The 24,902-nt window shown below is 39.4% G+C and overlaps 2 protein-coding genes across 6 annotated transcripts in view; both read left to right on the top strand.

Moving 5' to 3' along the window:
• NAP1L1 (nucleosome assembly protein 1 like 1) overlaps positions 1-2,029 on the top strand; it is a 35,346-nt gene extending 33,317 nt beyond the window's left edge. For 2 of the 5 annotated variants that reach the window (XM_021665964.2, XM_021665966.2), the window contains exons 14-15: positions 334-384; positions 1,160-1,900. In XM_021665964.2, coding sequence (XP_021521639.1) covers positions 334-384; positions 1,160-1,195 — 87 coding nt within the window. In that variant the 3' untranslated portion in view covers positions 1,196-1,900. The other 3 variants (XM_021665967.2, XM_021665963.2, XM_021665968.2) reach the window with 3 other exon arrangements.
• Positions 2,030-17,922: 15,893 nt separating this feature from the next.
• On the top strand, positions 17,923-23,954 carry PHLDA1 (pleckstrin homology like domain family A member 1). The gene is made up of 2 exons (XM_012441431.2): positions 17,923-19,214; positions 19,619-23,954. Exon 1 carries the CDS (start codon positions 17,923-17,925, stop codon positions 19,186-19,188), a length of 1,266 nt encoding a protein of 421 aa, XP_012296854.1. The 3' UTR covers positions 19,189-19,214; positions 19,619-23,954.
• The last annotated feature ends 948 nt before the right edge of the window (positions 23,955-24,902 follow it).

Consider the following 24,902-nt stretch of genomic DNA (forward strand, 5'->3'; position numbering starts at 1 on the left):
TAAATTGCAAAACTCAGCAACATTTTTTTATTTCAAATAATTTTGTTCTGCTGCAGGGTTATCAGCTCTTTGAAGAAGTCAAAAGCTGCAGTAAACTTTTTCAACGTTGGCTGCAGTAACTATTTTCAATAAAAGCTGTCTGGATGTCTCAAGTTGTGTTGGGAAATTTTTCGTATTAGAAGCTTTCAGATTAAATTGTAAATTATCATCAGACTCTGTAATCATGAAAATCTGTTGACCCGTAGAGTAACTTGTATTAAATATTCCCTACATTATGAGCCAGTTTACCTACTATGTACATACTTCATGGATGCATTTTGAACTTTAATATAGGAAGGGGAAGAAGAAGGAGATGAGGAAAATGATCCAGACTATGACCCGAAGGTGAGCAAAATTAGTGCTGCTTTCTATTAAATTTAAGACAGACTAAAGTAAGAGTTGGTATTTCTGAATATCAAGTTTATTTCTCTCTGTTAAAGTCTTTAGTAAATAAAGCCTATTGGCTGGATACTTTTTCTTTTTTCAGTCCCACTGGCATTTTGAACAGTACACATAATTTCAGTGGACGTTTTTCTAAAAAACGTTTTTTGCTTGGGCTTTGTACTTTCTGTAGTTTCAGGCACAGCGAACCCTAGGATTCTATTTTAATGAGACAAATTATAACTGTTTTTATGCATTAGAAAAAACGATTGCATGTGATTTTAGATTATTTTCCTAAGGAAAGCTTTTTAAACAAAGGGTTTTGAAAGATCTGATTGCAGGAGTGTTCCAGAACTGGGGAGCGGAGCAGTGGAGTTTGTTAAATCCTTCCAGCTACTCTTATTCAGTCCCTGAGAGTCCTAGTTTATTATTCCTGAGGAAAAAGCAAAGCTGATTGCTAATATAACTAACATAAATTGCTTGGTAATTTTATTTTTTAAGATTATGGTTTAGTGTATGTCACATTTTATGGAGTTAATTCTACAGTGTAAAGTTTGAGCTTGATTTTAGCATTTCAGTGACTTGCTGATAAAATAAATAATTTACCATCATTGTCCTATACCCTTTTTTTTTTTTGACAACAGTGAGCTACTGTTATAATTAAGGCAGTAATTACTATTGAGAAATTCACTGAAGCAGGTAGAAGAAGATAGATTGACTTGTTGTTTTCCTTTAACAGAAGGATCAAAACCCAGCAGAGTGCAAGCAGCAGTGAAGCAGGATGTATGTGGCCTTGAGGATAACCTGCACTGTAATAGCCTAAACACAACTCTTATTTACTTACAGCCTTATGTTTTTGTATTTTCTTGGTAGACTAGGTAATTTTTTTTTTTAAGGACAGGAAACTGATATTTTAAAGACCAATTTGTTCTACCTAGCATTTTAACTAGTTTTTCTGCCAGATATGTTGAATGCACAGATTCTGTCACGCATGTTCATTTATTGCTACATAATTTGGTTCTTCTGGAATATTTTTATGTAGCTCTTGGAGTACAGCTATGAAAATTAATAGCTGTTAAAGGAAATACTTTTTCTTTTTTCATAATTTTTTCCTTGAAGAACCAAAGTATTTTTTCAGCTGGTTGTTGAATAGGGTTAAGTCCACTTGGATTAGCTGTGCCTTTCATTACTTCGTTACAGAAATGCAGTGACTTATACTAAGACAATTCATCATTTAAAAAAAAAAATTGGCAAGACAGCTATATGGTTAAGAATTTCCAGTATGACCACACCCAATAACTGTATTAGATTGTTAATGGATTATTGTGTTATATAGGTGACATAGTTGATTGTAAAGTAACCTGATTCAGTATAGTTATTGGTACCACAGTGAGGTGAATAAAACAGGATTTTCAGAAGTTAGCCTGAATTTAACTGTACTTCTAAATTTAACCTCCATTAACTAAGCATCTTTTCTTTGTGGTAGGGTCTACTTTCTGCTTCCCTGGAAAGGATGAATTTACATCATTTGACAAGCCTATTTTCAAGTTATTTGTTGTTTGTTTGCTTGTTTTGTTTTTGCAGCCTAAAATAAAAATTTCAAACACAATTTTAGTTCTTATAAGATAATGTCTTAATTTTGTACCAATTCAGGTAGAAGCAGAGGCCTAGCTTGAATTAAGGGTTATACTCAGTTTTTACCACATTATTGAAGAAAGGGTACCAGCTTTGGAAAGAGATACTATACTAATAAGCAAGTATAAAAAAAGCAGAAGAAAATCTTAAATGATTTGATGCTTTAAAAAAAATTTCATTTTCTTTGCATTAGAGCTAGAGAGAAGGCCCAAAGCTTCTTAGTTTCTTCTAATTCTTATTGCTTAAAATATGATTATGTCACTTACCCATGATTCTGCTTACTATGTATTAAAATGGGTAGTACTGTTTACTTAACTACCTCATGGATGTGTTTAAGGCATATTGAGTTAAATCTCTTAAAATGTTTCTCAATCTCATTAAAAGCTCAAAATTTTGGGCCTATTTGTAATGCCAGTGTGACACTCGGCATTTTGTTCACATTACTCTTTGACAACTAAACTGGAAAACAAAGGTTAACAAAGGTTAAGTACCTCTGTTCTGGATCTGGGCAGGTAGCACTCTCTTAGTTCTTTGTGTGGCTCCTATTTTTATAGAAGTGGTTGGATGCACTATTTCATAAGGTCCAAGAATTTTTTTTCAGATATTTTTGATGACTGTATTGTAGTAAATACTACAGGGATAGCACTATATAGTATTGTAGTCATGAGACTAAAGCGGAACTAAGACTATTTTTGACAAAAATGCCATTAAATTTCAGACTGTAGAGCCACACTTACAATACCTCTGGCTAATTACTGTTAATTTTGGAGTTGAAGTTTTTTTTGATGACAGCAAGGGTGGACTATTGGATTGTCGTTAGAGGAAGGTCTAGATTTCCTGCTCTTAATAAAATTACGTTGAATTTATTTTTAGAGGTAATGAAAACTTCCTTTTTGAGAAGTTAGTGTTAAGGTCATGGAATGTGAACACATTGTTTGTAGTGCTATCCATTCCTCTCCTGAGATTATAACTTACTACTGGAAATCCTTAACCAATAATAATAGCTTTTTTCTCTTTATTTTAAATGATTTCCTTTGCTTTGATTAGAGACTGTTGCTCTTTTTTTTTTTTTTGTAACCGTAGTTCATCTAAACACAGCTTTTTCTGAACTTTAAAGATAGAATCCCATTTTTAATGAACTGAAGTAGCGAAATCATCTTTTTCATTCTTTTAGGAAATAGCTATTGCCAAAGTGACGGTGTAGATAATACCTAGTCTTGTTATATAATGGAGATGTGGTTTGCAGAAGAATTTTCTTTATAATATTGAAGTTTCAGGGGATGTCAGTGTTTATGCCATATTTCCAGTTCCAAAATGATTCCATTCCATTCTAGAAATTTGAAGTATGTAACTTGAAATCCTTAATAAAATTTGGATTTAATTTTATAAAATGTTCTGGTGATATTTTGGGTGTTTTTTTTTTTTAAATGAGTATGTATACTTTTTTTGAAGAGAGGAGAGTAGTGATGTCTAGAGTGAGCTATTTTGTGCTGAGGCCACTATGTTCTCTAAATCTACAATTTTAAGAGCAACCTTACTACCCCTGCTAAATGGAGTTTGTTATTTGAAGACTAAAATGGAATTCCATAGTTCCCAATAGATTATATTCTGAGTTATCTACAAACATTTTTGAGACACTTGAAGATTTGTCTTTACACTCTGATTGTAGTTTCCACCAGCCCATGCAGACTGCCAAGTAGGTTTCATTTTTGCCTGTTAGAAATGGTGAAATATAGTCACTTACAAAGAAAACTTTGATTAGAAAAAATTGTAGCACTGTTTGCTTTATGGTCATTCAAGAATGGTAAGTGTTCCACAAATTGATGAGTTGATAGTTTAACACGGATGTCTGAAAGCCACATAATTTCTTAGGATTCTTAAATTAGTAAATCTAGCTTACTGAAGCAGTATTAGCATCACTATTTTAGATTGCAAAAATAACTTAATTGTGTGGAATTGGCTTATGGAATGGTACTAAAGAAAAATGGGATTCTACCTCATTTTCTGTTTTAGCATACTTAACAAACAAACATGAAAGGAGTATATATTAGCTTTCATAGAAATATTTTTGTTCTGTGAATAGGTTAATGATACGGTAAGGCTCCTAAGATAGTGGAATTAACTGTTTATATTAATATTACTGCTGTTTATAAACAGTATGAATTTGTGGGTTTATCTGAATCGTAGGCCATTCCCATTATTAAAAATAAAGACAAAACTTGTAGTAACTGTTTGTGAAAATCTTATCGTGCTATGTAGAAATATTGAACTAATGTTCAAATATTTGAATGCTTTGGTTTCAGGGATTGTTTTAAAATTGGAGTCCTTTTTATGGGTTAGTCTTACAAAAATTTAAGCCTTTATATTTTTGACTTTAAATCAAAACAAATGTTATTTTAAATGTACAGAATAGATTGATAGTACAGAAGACCATAAGTTCTGCATAGGAGCTTTAGGAAAAAATATATGCTAATTTAGTTTTTTTTAAATCTTCTGCACTGTATACACATAATTATGAGCTTGGTTTTGTTTTTGAAAATATGTGTTCATAATTTAGGTAATTTGCTTCTTAAAGCACTAAGTCTCTGATACCTGAAAAGTAAATATAAATGGTGATGGTGAAATAATACTGCAATTAAGAGATGTATACTGGTGATTTTTGTATGCTAGATTAAAACTCCAGATATTAAAATATAACCTGGATAAAGAGCCAAGTTCTTGCCTGATTAAGGATCACTTAACATGACTTTACAGAAATGGAAATATCCTTGTTGGTATATGAAATTATTTTACTTGAGGATAAGTGTTTATCCATAAGAAATTTTGATTGATGTATTATATTTCCAAAAATACAGTATGCTTTGTATCTTGTGTTTCTTCCTTTTGACATCAAACTATCAGGTTTTCCAGTTTATAGAAATTATTCACTAAAATCCTTAGTACAGACAGTCTCTGACTTACAATGGTTCGTGTTAAGATTTCAGCTTTTATGAGTTTACTGGGTTATTAAATGCATCTTCTACTTAAGATATTTTTGACTTAGAGTGGCTTATTGAGGCATGATCATGTCATCCTCAAGAGTCTGAATAAAAGAAGAAATGGGGTATATTAATTTAGAAATAGATTGCTGGTGGGAAATAAGTCAATTTCATTTTTTAATTTTTGTATTAGAAATTGAGCATTTTTTAGGTTTTGTGGACAAACTGAGTTTTATTATTTTGAAACCCAAGATAAAACATTGCATAAAATAGAAGCAATGCTTTTTAGTTTCTTACTTGTTTTATTTTTATTTTTGAGACAGAGTCTCGCTCTGTTGCCCAGATTGGAGTGCAGTGACATGATCTTGGCTCACTGCAACCACCACCTCCCAGGTTCAAGCGATTATTGTGCCTCAGCCTCCCAAGTAGTTGGGATTACAGGCATGCGCCACCAAGCCCAGCTGATTTTGTATTTTTAGTAGAGATGGGGTTTTTGTTGACCAGGCTGGTCTCGAATTCCTGACCTCAAGTGATCCTCCCACCTTGGCCTCCCAAAGTGTTGGGATTAAGGCGTGAGCCATCACAACTGGCCGGTTTCTTACATGTTTTAAACTTAAAAGCCAAAAAGTAGGAACTGGAAATGTGTGATTAAATATGTGAGTGCCAGAAGTTGACAGATCTCATATCCAGAGTTGATAGTGTTCATAATTTTAATCATTCATGATGTATTAGGTAATTGCAGCTCTGAAAAACTTCATGAGGTTGTAAAGTAGTTTCTACCAGAATGCTCAAAATTTGTATAAGAGCTTTTAGCTGAGATTTCAAGAATCTGTAGGAATTTGTGAAGTGAGGGGAAGGGCCTCTGAGCATTGAGCAGTTCAGATGGAGGAACAGGAGGAAATACAGGCAAAGGTCCCAGAACAGAACAATTCAGGTCACATTCAAGGAATTGAAATAACTAGAAATACAAGTGGCCAGTCCATAGAAAGGTTATCTCTGAAAGTCCTTTTAATGGGTTTGGAACACTGAAAACCACCTGTTAAGAATATTTCAAGTGAGGATGAGGATGATGTTTCCATGGAAGATTTTTTGTTATTTGTTTGAGACAGGGTCTTACTCCATTTGCCCAGGCTGGAGTGCACTGGTGCAATCTTGGCTCACTGCAACCTTGACCTTCCTGACTCAGGTGATCTCCCACCTCACTCAGCCTCTCAAGTAGCTGGGATCACAGGTGTGTGCCACCACCCCCAACTAATTTTTGTATTTTTTGAGGAGAGGGGTTTCGCCATGTTGGCCAGGCTGGTCTTGAACTCTATGACTCAGGTGATCCACCCACCTTGGCCTCCCAAAGTGCTGGGATTACAGACATGAGCCACTGTGCCTGGCTGGAAGATAATTTTTAAAGTAAGACATGATTGAGAGAGTGAGTCAGCGGTTTGAAGGTAAGAATATTTGAGGTAAGTGAGCCCCAGGGGTTATTTAGAGGCTAGTAAAGGCCTCTGAGACGTGTATATATATACGGAACTGAAAAGTAGATTAAATGACGGTGTAAGGCAGCAGCAGTGTACAGGATGCTGTCTGATACCTGTTAGGATAATTTACTTAGCCAAGAACAGAAGCTTAATTTTTTAAGAAAGAAAAAATGCTGAATAAAGTTTTATCTGCAGTGAATCCCCTTAGTCAAACTTCAGATTGATGTTTTTGGGTAACTTATCAATATTACAGCTTTCCTTCAACTCCAAAATTAAAATAGTTGAAAGAATTCCAATATATTCTTTACTCTGATCAACATACTTTTTGGCTCATAAAGTTTCCTAGGCTTATCATAGACATTTTCTCTTTCAGCCCTGGAATGGGCCATTCCTCCAAGGATTGCTGTCTTCTTAGAATAGGGAATATTATTTAGAAACTGAAGTTCAGGTTCTGAATGTGTTCATTACAGGGTATTTCTAGGGCCTTTCAGGTGAAAGAAAATCTGTACATGTATCACAATAAAAACTAAATGCACAGTGGATACTTTGAAGTTAAATCAAACAATGTTATTTTTCCTAGTACTACTACAGTCTACGTTTGTAATTATCTTCAGATAAGTGCAATCAGTTGATCCAACTAGGAAAGTAGATGAGGTTGCTCTATGGGAATAACAATCCATGAATAAAAATGGAGATCTAATTTTAGACTAAAACCTTTCAGCCCCTAAACAAATGTCTACCATCAAATTTTAATGAATATGTATGAGAATACAAGTAGTGTCTGGGTAGTAATGTCGTTAAGCACAGGCTTTAGAGTCTGTGTACCACCTGTTGGTTCAGCATCAATGTTTTCGTCTGTATTGTGAAAGATTGTGGTATACATTAATAAGGAAACAAAAGTACTTAGAACCTCTGAGCACTTAGTAGATATGCTTCCTAAACATAAGAAAACGTAAAATTTGTGGTTGGGATTACTTTTTTTGAGACGGAGTCTCACTCTGTTGCCCATGCTGGAGTGCAGTGGCGCAATCTTGGCTCACTGCAGCCTCTGCCTCACAGGTTCAAGTGATTCTCCTCCCTCAGCCTCCTGAGAAGCTGAGATCCCTGTAATCCCAAATTGGGATTACAGGCATGTGCCACCATGCCCAGCTAATTTTTATATTTTTAGTAGAGAGGGGTTTCACCATGGTGGTTGGGCTGGTCTCAAATTCCTGACATAGTGATTCACCCGCCTTGGCCTGCCAAAGTGCTGGGATTACAGGGATTACTTTTTAAATTGGTTTTAGAACTTAATTTCTGAACTAGTTGGGGATTTCTTGGTTCAAAGGCAAAATTCCTCCTAGGTAAGAGATTCCTCACTTAGTGTACATAAACACTGAGACTTAACACTGGATGATACATTTAAGCATTCCTCGTTTTGAAATTTTTTGTTTGTTGTAAACAAAAAATTTGACCTTAACCTAAAGTCAGCTGGGTTAGAAAATCTCATTTTATTCCTTTCTTGTTGGTGTTTTTATGTGCTGATTTATTTTCATTGGCCTTTGGCAGAATCCAGAAATGATGTGGGGTAAAACTAAGTGAAGTCACACTATATTTGGATTTCTCATGCTTCAGGACACCCAAATTGTCATTTTTCAGTCTATCCTTTCTATCTCCAACATTTACCTTGAGCCCTGGACACTGGCATTTTCTCGGTGTGGATGTGACATGGGTGTCTGTCTTAAGATCAGATGTGATTTTATACTTGGATTAGGCCAGTCAACAGTTATTTGTACCGTTTTTGAGATGGATTCTCACTATGTTGTCCAGGCTAGTGTCTAACTCCTGGACTCAAGTGGTCCACTCACCTCAATCTCCTGAGGTGCTGTGATTACAAGTGGGAGCCGCCACACCTAGCTACAGATTTCAAAACTAAGGGCTGGAACTGTTGTCTTTGCTATTCATTTGGCTTGGTGAGTGCACTTAGCCACTTCACAGCAGTTTGACAGCCCTGCCTATTTTACCTGCATTGGGACTGTTTCAGTTCTGCTTGGCTGCTTTTTCTTTACTTCTGCAACTGGGCTTTTGTGCATATGTTTTATTAGTTCAGTAGAGGATCTCCTTTTCATCAGTACCTACTCTTTGGTTCTATAGTTCTGAACTGGTCTACCAGTTCAAAAAGTACTTTAGAAAGACTCACTAATGGGTTTCCCAATTTCCAGCACTGGGCTTGGAATATGGTAAGTGTACAGCAAGGTTTTGTATGTATAGGATTTATCTAGACCCATTCGATATACCAACCATAATTCTGTATGGGACTATGTAGGAAATACAATGATTGATTCTCAGTAGTTCAGTCTCCTAAGGTCTTTTGTAGCTGTCATATTCCTGCAGATTGAGAAAAGCAGTGAAACAAAGCTGGATTGTATATACAGTTGGCCCTTAAATAATGCAGGGGCTAGGAGCTCCAGCTTCCCTCACAGTCAAATCTGAGCTGATTCCTCACAAACTTGACTGATAGCCTATTAGTGAGTCCTTACCAATAAGTCATTTAACACAAACTTTGTATGTCATGTGTATTATATACCGTAGAAGTAAGCTAGAGAAAATGTTAAACTCAAAGAATCAAAAATATATTTACTATCATGGCCAGGTGTGGTGGGCTCATGCCTGTAATCCCGGCACTTTGGGAGGCTGAGGCTGGTATATCACTTGAGGTTAGGAGTCTGACACCAGCCTGGCCAACATGGCAAAACCCTGTCTACTAAAAATACAAAACTTAGCTGTACCCACGTGGTAGTGATACACGCCTATAGTTCGAGCTACGCGGGAGGCTGAGGCATGAGAATTGCTTGAACTCAGGAGGAAGAGGTTGCAATGAGCTGTGATGGTGCCATTGTACTCCAGCCTTGGCAACAGAATGAAAGTTGGTGTGTGTGTGTGTGTGTGTCTATTTACTGTCAGGTGGAACTGGATTATCATAAAGTTCTCGATCCTCGCTGCCTTCATGAGTAGCTGAGAAGGAGAAGGATCTTGCTGCTGCAGGGGTGGTAGAGACAAGTAAATGTGTGTAGGTGGACCCTGTTAGTTCAGATTTGATATTCAAGAGTCAACTGTTTTAAAGTCAAGGGAAGGCATATCAATACTTGTAATTTCCTAGTACTGCAAAACAAAACAAGCTCTAAAACTTAATGGCTTAAAACAAGCAAAATTTATTTTGCTGACTGGGCTTCGTTTGTTGCCATCGTTTTCCACAATGACCAAAAACATTAAATGCCTCTTTTAGGGAGAAAAACACATACTTTTCTCATCATATTGGAATCTTTTACTTGAATTATATCTGGACAGTTGAGATTCCAGATAAATACATAGTATTTATCTGGAATCACTCACTCAGACAAAAATGTTAAGCTAGTAAAGGAACCTCAAGTGGTATGTATAAAGCGACCATTAAGTATACATGTGTTTTCAAAAGTTGGGTATAATATAACTAGACTGAGGGATTTAAAGAAAAACTCCATTGTTGTTCCATGTGTATTTTTAAACTAGTGAGATTTCAGTTTACAGCATTAGTAATTTTGGGAGAACTAAATGTTCATTTAATTAAATGAATACTAAAAATAATGCCTTATTTAATCATACTTGATTGGGGATGTTAATTGCCTTTTTATGCATAAGATTAGAAGTAACTTTAACAGGAACACAGTTGATTTGTGTTGGACCCAGCATTTGGATGGGCCTACACTTGGCACTGCCTTGTAGATTTTTCTATCATACAACTAGTGGTTGAATAAGCAGGTTCTTTAGGCTAGAGCTTTCAGAATATGAAATATTTTAGAGAACAGAGTTAATCTAGACTTCATTTTAAACAACATTCAGATATTCTTTGCCTTCTCTCTCCCCTGCCCTGAAGAGTTTGTATTTATTATAATGTATAACACAGCCCCAATAACAATGTGGCCTATATAGGTTTTTCTCTTAGGCTTAGACATAGACTCTGGGACCATTATGGGAGCTTCATGGTTCTCAGGCAGACTTTCATTCTACTTTTTGTCCTTGGCAAGTTGCTTTATTATCAAGTGGATGTTGGGTGCTATACATCATGTCCAGGTTCAAGGTACAGGATGAGCTGAAGGAGGCTAAAGGCTACTGGCATCCAGCCTCTCGTAAAAAGAAGAACCTATGGTTTATGCTCAGTGTCAAAAGCAGGTAGTAAATAAAGTAGAGCTGGGTGTGAAATGCCAAGGGAGGTTAAGATGACAGCCACATTGGTCACATAGTGTTGATATAAGTTGATTTAGAAAAGGATTATTTGATCAAGGATATCCTGGAACAAAATGGAAATAACTACATTTCAGAAATAAGTGAACAGAGCTGAGAAAAGTAATTTTCTTTCAATATAGTTCAAAAAGGGATTAATTATGATTGGAGTCCTACTGCCCAAGGCTTTTTATTTCATTTTGCATGATAACCTTTCTCAGAAGCATGCATGCATAAATGAAGTTGAGACAGTGACTTAAAGGTGTACATGAAATATCATTAGAAACAAAAGCTATTATGTGTTTTCTGGTTTCTGACCCGTTTAAAGGATGCTCAGTTACTCAACAGTGATTTACTTAAATCAGATAGTTATAAACTGGGCAGGGGTGGGGGGCTCTAATGGGATCTGCTTTTTCTGGTAGGTTTAGTGGCAGCATACAAGCTTACCATAAACATTTCCTGGGTTTCATCTTTTGTAAAAATGTTCCTCCACCTTTCTGAGTCTCGCTACCCCACAGAATTCTTTTATCCCCTTTATTCTTGGATCCATCTTTAGTTACCTTGTCTGTGATGAAACCTCTACCCTCTCTGAAGCCTGAGTTCCTCTTCTAAAGTAACACCAATACCACTTTTTTTTCTTTATTCTCATGTTTTTTGGGGAAATTGTCTACACTCACTGCTGCATGTCCTCTATCACCTAAGGAAGGTGTTTGTCCATTACTGGATTTTTTTTTTTTTCCTTAGAGATCAGTAGTAATCAAATTGAACGGCCTATGCCCTCTCAGGCTGTGTGTTCTGTGGCAGTGGAAAAATGACAGCAAAAGAGGGAAATAAGCTGTGGAATCTAGTCCCTTAAATGGAGGTAGCTGCCCAAGTGACTGTCAATCAGATATTTGAGTTGCACACAACAGGTGCATTTACCTGGTTTCAGAATTGAAGCAGACTTACGAAAGGTGGTAGGTGTTCTTGGGCTCTTAATGGAGGGCAGGATTGATTGCTGAACAATGTTTCCACTGTTGGTTACTGGGGTATTCTGTCACCCCAAAGACCCAGAGCCAGAATATCAACACTTCTGAGTGATTGCAGTTTTGTGACAACATAATACTGGTTCTCTCAGCCTCCTTCATTGGATTACCTTCCTCTCTGCTGCTTTATAATCCATGTTTTGAGTTTAGGGCAAAAAGGAGAGCTGAACTGCTACATTTAATCCAGTTCTGTATTTTCATTTGTCATTTCAAAGCTAATACTTTTGTAACATGTACAAATCATCAGACTCCCTGGTTACTTGTTAATGATATTCAGTAAGATAGCCTGCTTGCCCCATTTTGGATAATACCAATTTCCAGACAAAACGTTAGTCATCTCCCCTCAGTTTAAGTGCTGTCAGTCAGCTCTCCATTAGGTAAAATTGTGAAACCACGCATCCAGGATCTTAGATATTTAGTGAAGTAGACATATATTAAAATCTGATAACTACTCATCAGAGTTTGAAGTGATTAGGAAGGAATTAGAGGAAATCTAAGAGGTGGGATTTAAATTGGGCTTTGAAGAATGAAAGGTTACAGAGGATTTGGGAAAGTAAATTGGAGGCAGCGAGGACAAGTAGATGTATGACTGGCACTCAAGCTTGGACCTATTCTGTGGAGGGCTTGCCATGCAAGGGTAAGAAATTGGAATGATAACGTACATTGGAAGGCGAAGAGAAGTTTTCTGTCATGTTATAGGAGTAGAACTGAAGGCTGTGTATATGATAGTATGGATCAGGTGGTTGGACCACCCAAGAGCTTATATGAGAGAAATGAGAACTGAATTAGGCTGCTGGCAGAACAGAAAGGATGGAGACAACTGATGGACAGTGCTTGATTCACAAGTAGGTTGTACTGCAGTTTAAAAAACCAGCACTAAGCACTCTTATTAAAAAGTACTTCCTTTAAGCTGTTACACAGATTGATCACTAGGAGGCATCAGTTTATCAACTAGTAAGGTGAAAAGGAAGGCAGCTGGACACTTGCCTAATAAGTCTGGATAATTCTGTGTTAATATTTAACATTTTCAACTCAAGGCCTTTTGGAAACGAGTATCTATGAAATATTTCTTCTGAATGGTACTTCTAAATGACTAGGAAGTCTAAACTGCACTCTGAATGTGGGACTATTTGGTTATCTTTATACACTGATGAGGGTAAAGTGACATGCTTATAATTTACTGGCTTTTAACTATTTCTTGAAAGATGTTTGACCTTTGGTTTAGCCGAATCTTTAATAATGACTGTTGTCATGGGTTTCTACTGTATGTTGCAAATTAGTTTACAGATCAGGATTTTGTAATCATTATGTATTAAACACTTAATAACTTTCCAAGTTCTCTTACATGTCTTTAAGCCAGTATTGATTAATGGACTTTTAATCAAGTGTTTGACTATGTAACTGCCAAGTAAGAAACTTACAACTCAGTTCCATTGTTGTGGTTCTTGTGCTTCTAAATACTTTTACTAGAAAACAGTAAGATGCTAGTTTATATAAATACTTTTCAAAATACTAAATTGCATGTTGCTTGGGAAAAGTTTTGTGGAATTTATTTTAGATGATGTCTGACTATAAAAGCATTTAAGATTCAGAGAGGCTTAGCATGGGGTTATCCATTTAAAAATTATGCCAAATATATATTGGTATGGCAAATTTCAAGTCCTTTCATTACAAATTTTAAAAAGTAGGATGCATCATGAAAAATCTGTCAAGCATTTGAAAAAAATTGATATTCTTTTTTATGATGGGTATGGTCTTCTGATTCCATTCAAGATTTCTATATATGTTGAGCATCTACTTTGTACCAAGACTTTTTCTAGGTGATTGGGACACAGAAACAATGGTCCTTGGCCTCCTGAATAGCTTGCATACTATTCTAGTAGGAAGGGGAACAGAAATAAGTAATATTGAGTAGATGTTAGAAGATAATATATGCTATGGGACAAATTAAGGGGAATTTGGTGGCTACTATTTAGAGTGATCAGGATAGGCCTGCTGAGCCAAGGCTTGAAGAAAGTGATAGAGATGACCCTGAGTGCTATGCTGAAAATAGTAACGAGGGTAGAATCAAGGAGATAAGTTCGGAGCCCACTGTAGTAATTCAAGGGGGATATGATGGTGATTTGGATCAGGGTGGTAATGAAGGAAGTGGACGGAATCCAGATGTAGTTGAAGGCATAACTAATGGGATTTCCTGACTGTGTAAATTGAATATTGGGAGAAAAAAAATCACTACAAGGCAGGCATGCTTCTACACGCTTAAAGTCCTAGGGCAAGAGTACAATGGAGACATATGTTTAAATATTTAAAAGTTCTGTTTAATGAAAATATGCCCAATGTGCCTATCTTGATAAATATACCTTCATTAGAACTGAAAAGCCAGGTTCATATTTATGCCAAAACATAACTTGGGGGCAGAGCTGACCTTCAGCCCATGTCCCACCTTTTCTTCCCACCTTTTCTTCCATACCCCTGGTATGGCAAGGAGCTTCCTGCACATTTACTTGGTTGCCATAGCCAGTATATTCAAACTGTCCAGGCCCCTAACACATCAGTGCATGCAATGATGATGTAATGCATTTCCTGGAACAGCTGGGGCTATTCTGGGCCGGGTATTTGGGGTCCTGAGTACCTAGAGTGGAGTGCAGAATGAGTATGCCCTCTAGACGACATGTCATCTTGACTGTAAAGCACGCAATCCTAAAGCTCAGGGCCCTGGATAAGGGCCTTTCCTGGCCTGGTGTAAGGGCAGTACTGATCTAGGGTTTTTAGTTTGAGCATCTATACAGAGTATTGCTGTCAACTGAGAAAGGGGGCTGCAGGTAGAATAGATGAGGGTGAGGAAAATAGTTTGGGAGCTCATTTACATGTTTGAAATCTCAGACTACACAAGCAGTACTGTAGAGAGACGTAAATGGAGAATTTTCAACTTATAGTAGTACTGACTGACCTGGAATATATAAAAAATAAAGGCTGTTTTTCACTACAGTTAATTCTAACCTATAAACTGGAGCAGTTCCATTCAGGAATTTGTTACAACCTGTCATGTATAAATTATGGACTTTTCTGACCTATCTATCCAGTGTTCTTTTTCAGTTGTTTTATTATTATTATTATTATTTTCTATAACCTAAAATCCCCTCAGACTTAAACCTTTAGTGAGCTATTCAGTGAATGGCTTTACTAGTAAGTGTTCCCTTGCCTAGTATGTTTATTATTTTTTAACTTTAGTGGTTTATTCTTTGGCAATAAGCAGTTGGATATAAGTTGGGGATATAAACTTAGGACTCTGGCATATAGATGTTATTAAAAGTGACGAGACTAGGTATCAATAAGAGAGCAAGTATAGATAAAGAAGAGAGCCAAAGACTAAGACTTGGGGCATTCCAACATTAAAAGGTTGGAGAGGAGAGAAACTCGTAGAGGAGACACCAGAGATGTAAAGGAAAACTAAGTGATGTCCTTGAAGCCAATGATGAACTTCATCCAAGAGAAGAAAATGAACTGCAATGCTGCTGAGAGACATCTTTAAATTGCCAACCGTAAAATGAACCTTGAATTAGCCATTTCAGATTTGCTTACCAAAGCAATGGTTTTGTTGGCTAGTTTTCTAAACTTCAGTAACTTTTAAGTGATATTTGTAGGTTTTTATTATATATATAGCTGAAGTTTTGTTTTTTGTTTTTAAACAGAGTTTTGCTCTGTCGTCCAGGCTTGTACAGTGGTGCAAACCTAGCTCCTGCAACCTTGAACTTCTGGGCTCAAACAGTCCTCCATCTCAACCTCACAAGTAGCTGGGACTACAGGCATATACACCACACCCGGCCAAACTTCTTTTACTTTTGTAGAGGGAGATCTTGCCATGTGGCACAGGGCTCAAGGGAAACTCTTGTCTCAGCCTCCCAGAGTGTTGGTATTACAGGTGTGAGCCACCACACCTGGCCCAACGTGTTTTTTTTTTAAGTTATTTTCTGTGAATTTACTCATTGTCTTACAAAATTGGCAAATGTGGCCATTTTGACATATTTGCCAAATATTAGCATACAGCAACTCAACTATGTTCTTAATTTGTTAAGTCACCAACTGTTGGTGGTGACTGTTGAAATAAGTAAGAGCAAAGTTGTCACCAATCTATGGGATTCTTATATTACTGATATTTTTCAGTAATGCGCTGTAGTCAGACCTTGTAGACTTAACTCTGAGCTGCTCATAAAATTACTAAATCATTGTGAAATACCTAACTGGAAATGCTGGCCTTTAAAGTCTCTAGTTATTATTAAATGGGTGATTTTGAAAATTGTGCTGGCTGTTCAGACATTTTCAAATGAGAACAGAATGCATTTGTTTCAGACTGATAAACTGCAGAAGGTTAAATAACACCAAATATACTTGACATTCTCCTAAGAAAATGACTTGGGCCTCCAGATTACATCTCATTTTTTTTACCTTCTATTAAGTTTGTGTTTTTTCATATGAAATGTCTTTTCCCAACTACACCTGCCCTTGGAGACTCTAAATAACAGACTTAAAGGCAGTATCCTTTCCAGATGAGCTGAAGAATGTCATCCTCTTAAAAGAATGAACAGCTGGTCATGTAGAAATTCTCTGGAATGCTCACTTGTCCTACAAGTGGGGAGGGGAGAGAAAACATGTTAGGTGTAGTTTTTTGTTATTGGTATACAGAATTGTAAATCTTTGAGACATAGTTTTAGTAGAAGTCTACATAATTTTAACAATTGTCTTTCTCCTGAAAAGATTGCTAATCAATTAACAATGTGAAGGCCAGAGATCTGGCCAAGCGTAATTTAGTGCACTGAGGATTGTTGACTGGATTGTCCCGTTTGATCAGACATTGTTTCTTAGACGAAGATTCAGGACTCGCTCGTGTATAAAAGTTATCCTTTGTTTTGATTACCTTGGGATTAAGTTCGAATTTCTTACCATGACACACAAAGGATTCGATTCTTGTTTAGCTCTCTCAACCGCTCTCACGTTCTCTTCCCCTCTTGAATTCTTTGCTCTTGCCGCACAACTAGCAGATGAGCTAATCTGTCTGTTCCAGTTTGGGCATAGTAGCAGCCCTTCCTCTTACCTTGGCCCACTCTGACTTGTCCAGCCCTAGTTTAATTCTTCTTCGTGTCCTCGTGAGGGTCTGCACATACTTGGGGCTGTTTACTAAAGGGATGAATTTCCCTAGCGGGAGGCTAGGTCTCAGTTATGCTTTACTTCCCAGGAAGCGGCTTCTGTACGCATTAATTGTAGGAGTAGGAGGGAGCTGGGAGCATTGCCTTCCCGGGGTCACAGATAAATGAGATTCCAAAACCAAGATCTGGCTAGGCGCTTGGAAAGAGACCCGCGGAGGCCGATCAGGCATTTGCAACTGTGCCTTGCAGTGTGAGATCTCAGCACCAGACGTTCCCCCGGTTTGTAGTTAGAAAGCTGAGTTACTGTTTTAAGAAACATTTCACACCGTCCCGACGGGTCAAGAAGAAAGCCGAAGACTGGCTAGTGCCTGCGGTCGGGGTCGAGAAAAAGCAGGCGAGATGCGACCTGATGTGGGTCCGCCTTTCTCCACCCGTGGCAAACCCGACAGTCGCACTATTGCTTTCACAATCGCCCTCTGCAAGGAGAGCTACTTAGTGACCGTGAGCGAACATGCGTGGGAAGCACGATGTCCTCTCTGTGCGCTCAGTTGTTTACCCAGCGTCCGGGGGAGGCACACCCGCGGGACTCGCGAGCCTCGGCCCCGGCCTCCCAGCTCGCCCAGGCCACGACGCTGGTTCTGCGGGCTCTCGGAGCCCAGCGCAAATCTCCAGGGCTAATTCGCAAGGACCGAGACGCAGCACTGCCAGGAGGCTGCCCCTGCCTGCGCAGCCGGGTCCTCACTGTCCGAGGCTGTTAGCACAGAGCCTCGAGGGCCTGGGAGAGGCGGGACGCGGGGGATGGCCTCGCAGCGCCCTGTGGGCGTCGGCATTAGTCGCCAGGCAGCCAGGGCTCCTTGGGCGATCGCTCCGGGTGGAGGAGAGGAGTTTCCGGGGCTCGGGTCCCGGTCGCCTTCCAGGGGAACGAGTGCGGAAGCAAGTGGGCGGCAAGAGGCGGAGCGAGGGACGCGGGGGGCGTGGACGCAGCCAGCTTTGGAAAGGCCCCAAGTTAATGAGGCGTGCGCCGGCTGCCGAGCGCCTCTCAGAGCTGGGCTTTCCCCCGCGGTGCGGGCGCCAGGAGCCGCCTTTTCCGCTGGGTGTCACTCGGGGGTGGGGAAGATGGCCCATTCAAAAGCGCCGCGAGGGGGCCAAGCCAGTGCCCTTCAGTGAGCGCTCGCAAGAGGACGGCAGAGGCCCGGCGGCTCGCAGCTTCGGGACCTTGTGGCGCATCAGGACGCGGCTGTCCCTCTGCCGGGACCCAGAGCCGCCGCCGCCGCTCTGCCTCCTGCGAGTTAGCTTCCTCTGCGCGCTCCGGGCAGGCGGCCGTGGGAGCCGCTGGGGCGAGGACGGCGCGCGGCTGCTGCTGCTGCCCCCTGCCCGAGCGGCTGGAAGCGGAGAGGCTGAGCCTAGCGGCGGCCCCGCTTATGCTGGGAGGATGCTGGAGAGCAGCGGCTGCAAGGCGCTGAAGGAGGGCGTGCTGGAGAAGCGCAGCGACGGGTTGTTGCAGCTCTGGAAGAAGAAGTGCTGCATTCTCACCGAGGAGGGGCTGCTGCTCATCCCGCCCAAGCAGCTGCAGCAGCAGCAGCAACAGCAGCAACAGCAGCAGCAGCAGCAGCAGCAGCAGCAGCAGCAGCAGCAGCAGCAGCAGCAACAGTCCGGGCAGGGGCCGGCGGAGCCATCCCAACCCAGCGGTCCCGCTGTCACCGCCCTCGAGCCGCCGGTCAAGCTCAAGGAATTGCACTTCTCCAACATGAAGACCGTGGACTGTGTGGAGCGCAAGGGCAAGTACATGTACTTCACTGTGGTGATGGCAGAGGGCAAGGAGATCGACTTTCGGTGCCCGCAAGACCAGGGCTGGAACGCGGAGATCACGCTGCAGATGGTGCAGTACAAGAATCGTCAGGCTATCCTGGCGGTCAAGTCCACGCGGCAAAAGCAGCAGCACCTGGTCCAGCAGCAGCCCCAACTGGAGCAGCAGCTCCATACCCAGCCCCAGCCCCAGCCCCAGCCCCAACCCCAATCCCAATCCCAACCCCAACCCCAGCCTCAGCCCCAGCACCAGTCACAGCCCCAGCCTCAGCCCCAACCCAAGCCTCAGCCCCAGCAGCCCCACCCGTATCCGCATCCACATCCACATCCGCACGCTCATCCGCACCCGCACCCGCACCCTCACCCGCACCCGCACCCGCATCCGCGCCAAATACCGCACCCGCACCCACAGCCGCACTCGCAGCCACACGGACACCGGCTTCTCCGCAGCACCTCCAACTCCGCCTGAAGGGGGCAGCTCCCGGGCCAGACAAGGTAGGGTCCCGGAACTCGCGCTCCCGAGGCGTGGGTCTCAGGGTGTTGGGAGGAGTAGGCAGCCTGTTCACAGGTTCGGCTCCTGTGTGGAGAAATGAGAGCTCTTTCCAAGTTTCTGGGGAGGTGGAAAGAACAGAACCAAACTGGAGCCAGAAGGACCTGGGCAGAGAGGGGAGGCTGGGGAGACCCGGGCCAGGCAGGGGGCCTCGCGGACCGCGCCGCGCCCATCATGACCTTCCTGGTCCAGGGGTGCGCCTCCAGCCCTGCTTGGCTGTGTGTCTGGGCACTTGGGGAAAAGACCCCGGTGTCTTTCTGAGCCCGCTTTGTCAGCCGGACTGGCCCGAACAGAACTGGTCTCGGAGGATTCTTAGCCACCTACTTGACTCGGTGTCATTTCTTTCCAGGTTTTGAGGACTTGAGGAAGTGGGACGAACACATTTCTATTGTCTTCACTTGGATCAAAAGCAAAACGGTCTCCCCGCCCCGCACCAGATCAAGTAGTTTGGACATTTACCCTACTGAAAACTTGCGATTATTCTTAGTTTTCTACGCTGCAGGAAACGATTTCAAGTCAAGAAGACTTTATTTATGAACCTTTGAAAGGATCTTTAGCACGGTGAATTTTATAGGAGGGATGATGTACTGTAATTTTATTTTAATGTATTTTGATTTATAGTTATTTATTAGTTTTTTTTTAAATGCTTGTTCTAAGACATTTCTGAATGTAGGCCATTTGTCAAAAAGGAAACATTATTTTCAAAACCCTATTCCATAGTAAGTCCTAATCTCGGAAAATAAAAAAAGGGCGGTGGAGGGAAAAACATTAAGAATCTATTCATTATTCCTAGAGTATTTTCAAAAGGTCTGACACTTTTCATTGTTATGCCAGGTGGTTGAAATTAAACTCTGATACTACTTTTTTTGAGTTTTTTTTTTTCCGTAGACAGAGTTTGTATAGAAGTTTTAAAAAGCTAAAAGTTCAAAATGGTGTAATTATGAAAATCTAATGCTCGAGATAGTTTCTAAAAGGAAATCAGTAGTAAGGATACCTGATTTCAAAATATTTAAAACATAACCTAACTGATGGTAGGATGATTATATCTTGAATATGTGATAGGGTCACATCTATTGTAGGAAAACCTAGCTTATATCATCTATGTGTAAAGGGCTTAATAAGGAGACGAGGCCTTTTGACTGATTTATGAGTATAAGTACGTTTGCTATTTTATTTCAAAAGTGTTGTGGAGGAAAAGAGTAGATTTAACTTGTGTAAGAGAATATTTGTGCTCCTGTCCAAGCTGGGGGACCTTTCTCTGAGAGCTTTGCACACTTGACTTGAACCACATTTTCTGATCCCGTTACTTTGTTTTAGAAACACACTAAAAAATCTCATTGTTTAAATTACAATTTATAGATATTTGAAAGGTCTAGGAGTCATAACTTTTTGTTTTCATATGGAAAATGATGTTAATTAGAGAAACCAACTGTTTTGCTTTTCATTGCTCGGTGAGATATGTGAGGATTCTGTTTTGTTGTTAGGTTAGTTAAACTCAGAGATTGAAAAGGAAAAGACTGGATAAACACAGGACTTTCAGTAAGAAAACAACCCCAGTCTTGTCTTAGAAGCCACTTGTTGAGGAGTCCGGGGGGAAAAAAGAGGATGCGCTTTTAAAGGTAGAACAAACCTTCTTCTGTGTTAAATCAAAAGGATGGTCAAAATCCACCAGGGCAGATGCTACTTAAGTTTAAATGGAGCCATAGATGATACCAAGTCCTCTTGGGGCTGAAAATCACTTCCTATCTGCATGGCTTTACTAAGTGGTTTCTGTTTTCCATTATCTTTTTCACAGAAAGTCTTCGTCAGTACTTTTCCGGCATTTAAATGGAAATGGTCAGTATTAGACCACTGCTAGGTTATGTAGTCAAGAAATAAAAAACAGAATTGTATGCTACAGATGTCTTTATTCTCCTTCCATCAAGAAAGGAATTCCAAGGTCAAATTACTTTTTAGTGCAATAAATGATGACATTTTGAGATCATAATTCTTATCCAAAAAGTTGCAGGGAAAATTAAAGCAAATGGCAAACAAAACTCAAGTGGACCCCCACTTCCAGTGGTTGTGTAGGTTGCAGTTATGAAAAAATGCTGCCAACATTCAAAAACTCATTTCATATGTATATATGTATACACATATGAATATGTATGTATATATGTATACATCTGAGAGCATGTATGTGCACATATATGCATACATATATGTATGCATATAGGAATACATATATGAATATGTATATATGTACATGTGTGTATATATGTATATGAAATGAGAGCCAGATCTAAAAATTTCTCAAATCAAGTGTGGTTCAGCTTCCTTAGGACTACAGGTGTACTTTTTGAGGAGTGCCTCATAGTACTATACGTTTAATACATACAAATCATAATAACTCCAAATGAACCATTGGTTTTTTCCCAATGAGAATTTATCTTTTAAATTCTTATACTAAAAAAAAAATCCATACCAAATACCTTACAAATTAAGATTGATGTAGGTTTTAAAAAGGGCATTCATATGTTAGCTTACATATAGGGCTAGGTAATTTCGTTGTTTCAAAAAATATGTCCAGGCTACCTCTTGGTGGCTGGATTTTTTTCCCCCCATGGTGGCTATGGTTCTTAATAGGGCCACCAGAATCACGGTTTCTTGTCTTTCTATAGCCCTTGTTCTTTAGTCTGCTGTGATATTTATGTTGACTTGACCTTTATGACTTTCTAGTCTGAACCCCTCTTAGCATTTAACTGTGAAATCTAAGAAATTAGAGAGTAGAATGGTTTTTATTACTTTGACACCTTTGAAATTATTATTATTAATTTTTCCAGAGCAAAAAAGCAAACACGCTCAATACGACTAAACAAAACAAGATATAAATATATATCATGTAATGTCTCAGTGGCTCTATTTTACCTGTAAGAAATGATACAAACCACCTAAGGTATTTTGAAGCCTGACAAATCAGCTTCATGGAAAAAGGTAAAAAATGTCTTTTTCAACCCAAGGAAGAGAAGACCGAAAGGGCAGATCCAATAGAAAACCCGCTCCTTAAATAAAAGTAAATTGTAAAACGTTGGAAAATTAAGAGTCATGCTTCATCTGGAAACTGAACTTTTGTCCTTGAACTTGTGTTGGCACCAAGCCTCATACACAGTGAGCTCAATAACTATTTGTTGGGACAAAGGAAGGACAAAATGTGTCATTCCCCAGCATCTGGGAGGTGCTGTCTCTTGCCTCACTGAGTGCTTCTTTTCTTTGCTCTCATGTCATTCTCTGAGAACAATTAATTCTGGGACAGGCTAAACATGATGAGCTTCTTAAACAGACTTTCTTAGTGGAAATCCATATAGATCTGTGTATACTCTATGGGCAGTGCTGACATCAGAGAGTAAATGTCTATCAGGGGCCCTTTTAAAATGAACATTTTCCTCATTGAGCAAGCTGGGATCCTCTACTCATGTAGAAATCAAGGCAGCTTTGTAATTTCACTTCAAATGTTTATGTTTTTGTTTTTTTGTCTCCAATGATGGTAAAAATAAAAAACGCACATTACTTAAGGAGTCTCGCTCTTATGTAAACACTATTAGGAAGACTGGATTAAGTTGAAAGTCCTGTTTTAACTCCGTTTTTGCTCTCATCTACCAAACACTTTGTATTTCTCATAAAGAAGCCCTTTCTCTTAAGAGAAAGCCCTCATTTTAAATCTGACACTAAAGTTTGCTACAAGTGTATGAGTTCAACCATATCCCTTGTTTTCTGTCCATAGGAAAAAAGTCATGTGGTTTTAGCACGGCTCCAATGTTAACAATATTCAGTAGCAGACTTAGAAGAGTGGTCTAAGACTGGAACCTGGAGCAATCCTACAGCACAGAATCCTATGAAGATAGGTCTGTGAGCATTTGCTTTCTTTTTTTGTGTGTCAAACTAATTGATTTTTGCTTTGCCAATAAAATATCCTTCCTAAGCAGAATACATTTTAAATATGAAAATTATAGATCTTGGTATTGAATCCATCAGTGATTCAAGAGAGACACCTATTTGCCTAAAGCAACCTAAGATGTATTAGTTATGGAATTATGCTGGCTAGGGTCTTAAGGCCTATTTCCTGAATTCTTGACACAGTTTTCAAGGATGGCTTTTTGATTTGCACGGTTGAGCAGCCAATCCAGATTTACCTAAGATTGGGTAAAAAAAAGTGATTTGTAACTTTGTTGACAGGGCATTTGCTAAATGGAGTATAAGATCTAACAGGGTTTTCTTAGAAAGGGCAGTATTGTCCAATGAAGGAAGCAGGAGGACTCTGGGTTAGAAGCATCTGCATAAAAGCTGGTGAGACTTGCTCTCCACTGCTCTGCAGCTGGTCGGCTGATGGCAGGCTGAGCAGTGGGGAAGCAGGTTTTAACAATAGGTAATCCTTCCGGGTCACTATGTTGAGAAGAAACATAAAACTGTTGTCTGTTGCATTCCGAGGTCAGCCTTCTGCTTAACGTTTCATAGTCTACAAATGCCAGCTTCTGGAAAGCAAGTATCACCATGTACCAGATGCTTTATACACCATCACATTCGTGAATTCATTAGCATGGTTAGAACTTGTGTAAATATATCTCTTAGAGGATTTTGGGGAGATGTGATTTATTTTTCATATTTTCAAAATGCATTCCATTTCAAATAAAGTATCTATTGAGACAGCTGACCTGTGGACCTTTTGAAGGCCTCATTCAACTGGTACCTGCGTTGTGTGTTCTTGTGAAACAGAGATTCTGAGTCGCTTGCCATTCTGAATAGAAAAAGACCATTTTTGAAGTTGGGAATTCATTTTTTTAAAAATTCACTGGGAATTTGGAATATGAAAATTCACTCAGGTCTGTTGGTGAAAAACAGCTTTCAAAATGCTAATGTTTAGTTGAATTTTCCATAGTTCCTCAAAGGACCAGAAACAGTCCCTAGTGAATTAGCTCAACAGCAATTCCCTCTTGAGTCCTAGAGGTAGTTGAATTCTCTTAGGTCTCTTGGGAGGGTAAAGCTTTGACTCTGAGTCATCCTTCAAACAGGTATTCATAAACCTTCCTATTTTGTGTTGAAAGCAGAAGAGGGACTTGATTCCTTAAAGAAAAATAGCATTAACTTTAGTTTTACAATCCTCACTGGCATCTAAAAGCCTTTACATCTCAAAAGACTTTAAAATAAGAGACTTGAAGGCATTCTGTTTTTATCCCTTAACATAGTCTTACATTGACAGATTTATTACACAATTTTTTTTTTTTTAAAGAAAAAATGTGAGAAGATAAATTACTGTCATGCTGAGGGGACTTCAGGGACACTGTGCAAAATAAATGTATATAATAGGCGGTAACCCAGGCTTGGTAAGAGCCAGGATTTGAGAATCACAGTACACAGGTTCAAGTCCCAGTTCCACAATTATTAGCTGTGTAGATCTTGAATTACTTAAACTCTTAGAAACTCAGTTTCCTTTTCTGTAAAATGGAGTTAATGAAGGTATTTATTTCGGGGTTATTGAGGAGATTTAATATGTTAGGATACATAGAAGTACTTAGAGCAGTGCCTGGCATCACTATGAAAGAAAGAGCCTTGCATTAGGACAGATAAACAGGTGGGGAATTGTTATAGCCATACTATAT

The sequence above is a fragment of the Aotus nancymaae genome, unplaced genomic scaffold, assembly GCF_030222135.1.
Source record: "Aotus nancymaae isolate 86718 unplaced genomic scaffold, 86718_ANA_hifiasm-v0.15.2.pri h1tg000016l, whole genome shotgun sequence".
Taxonomy (NCBI): Eukaryota; Metazoa; Chordata; class Mammalia; order Primates; family Aotidae; genus Aotus; species Aotus nancymaae.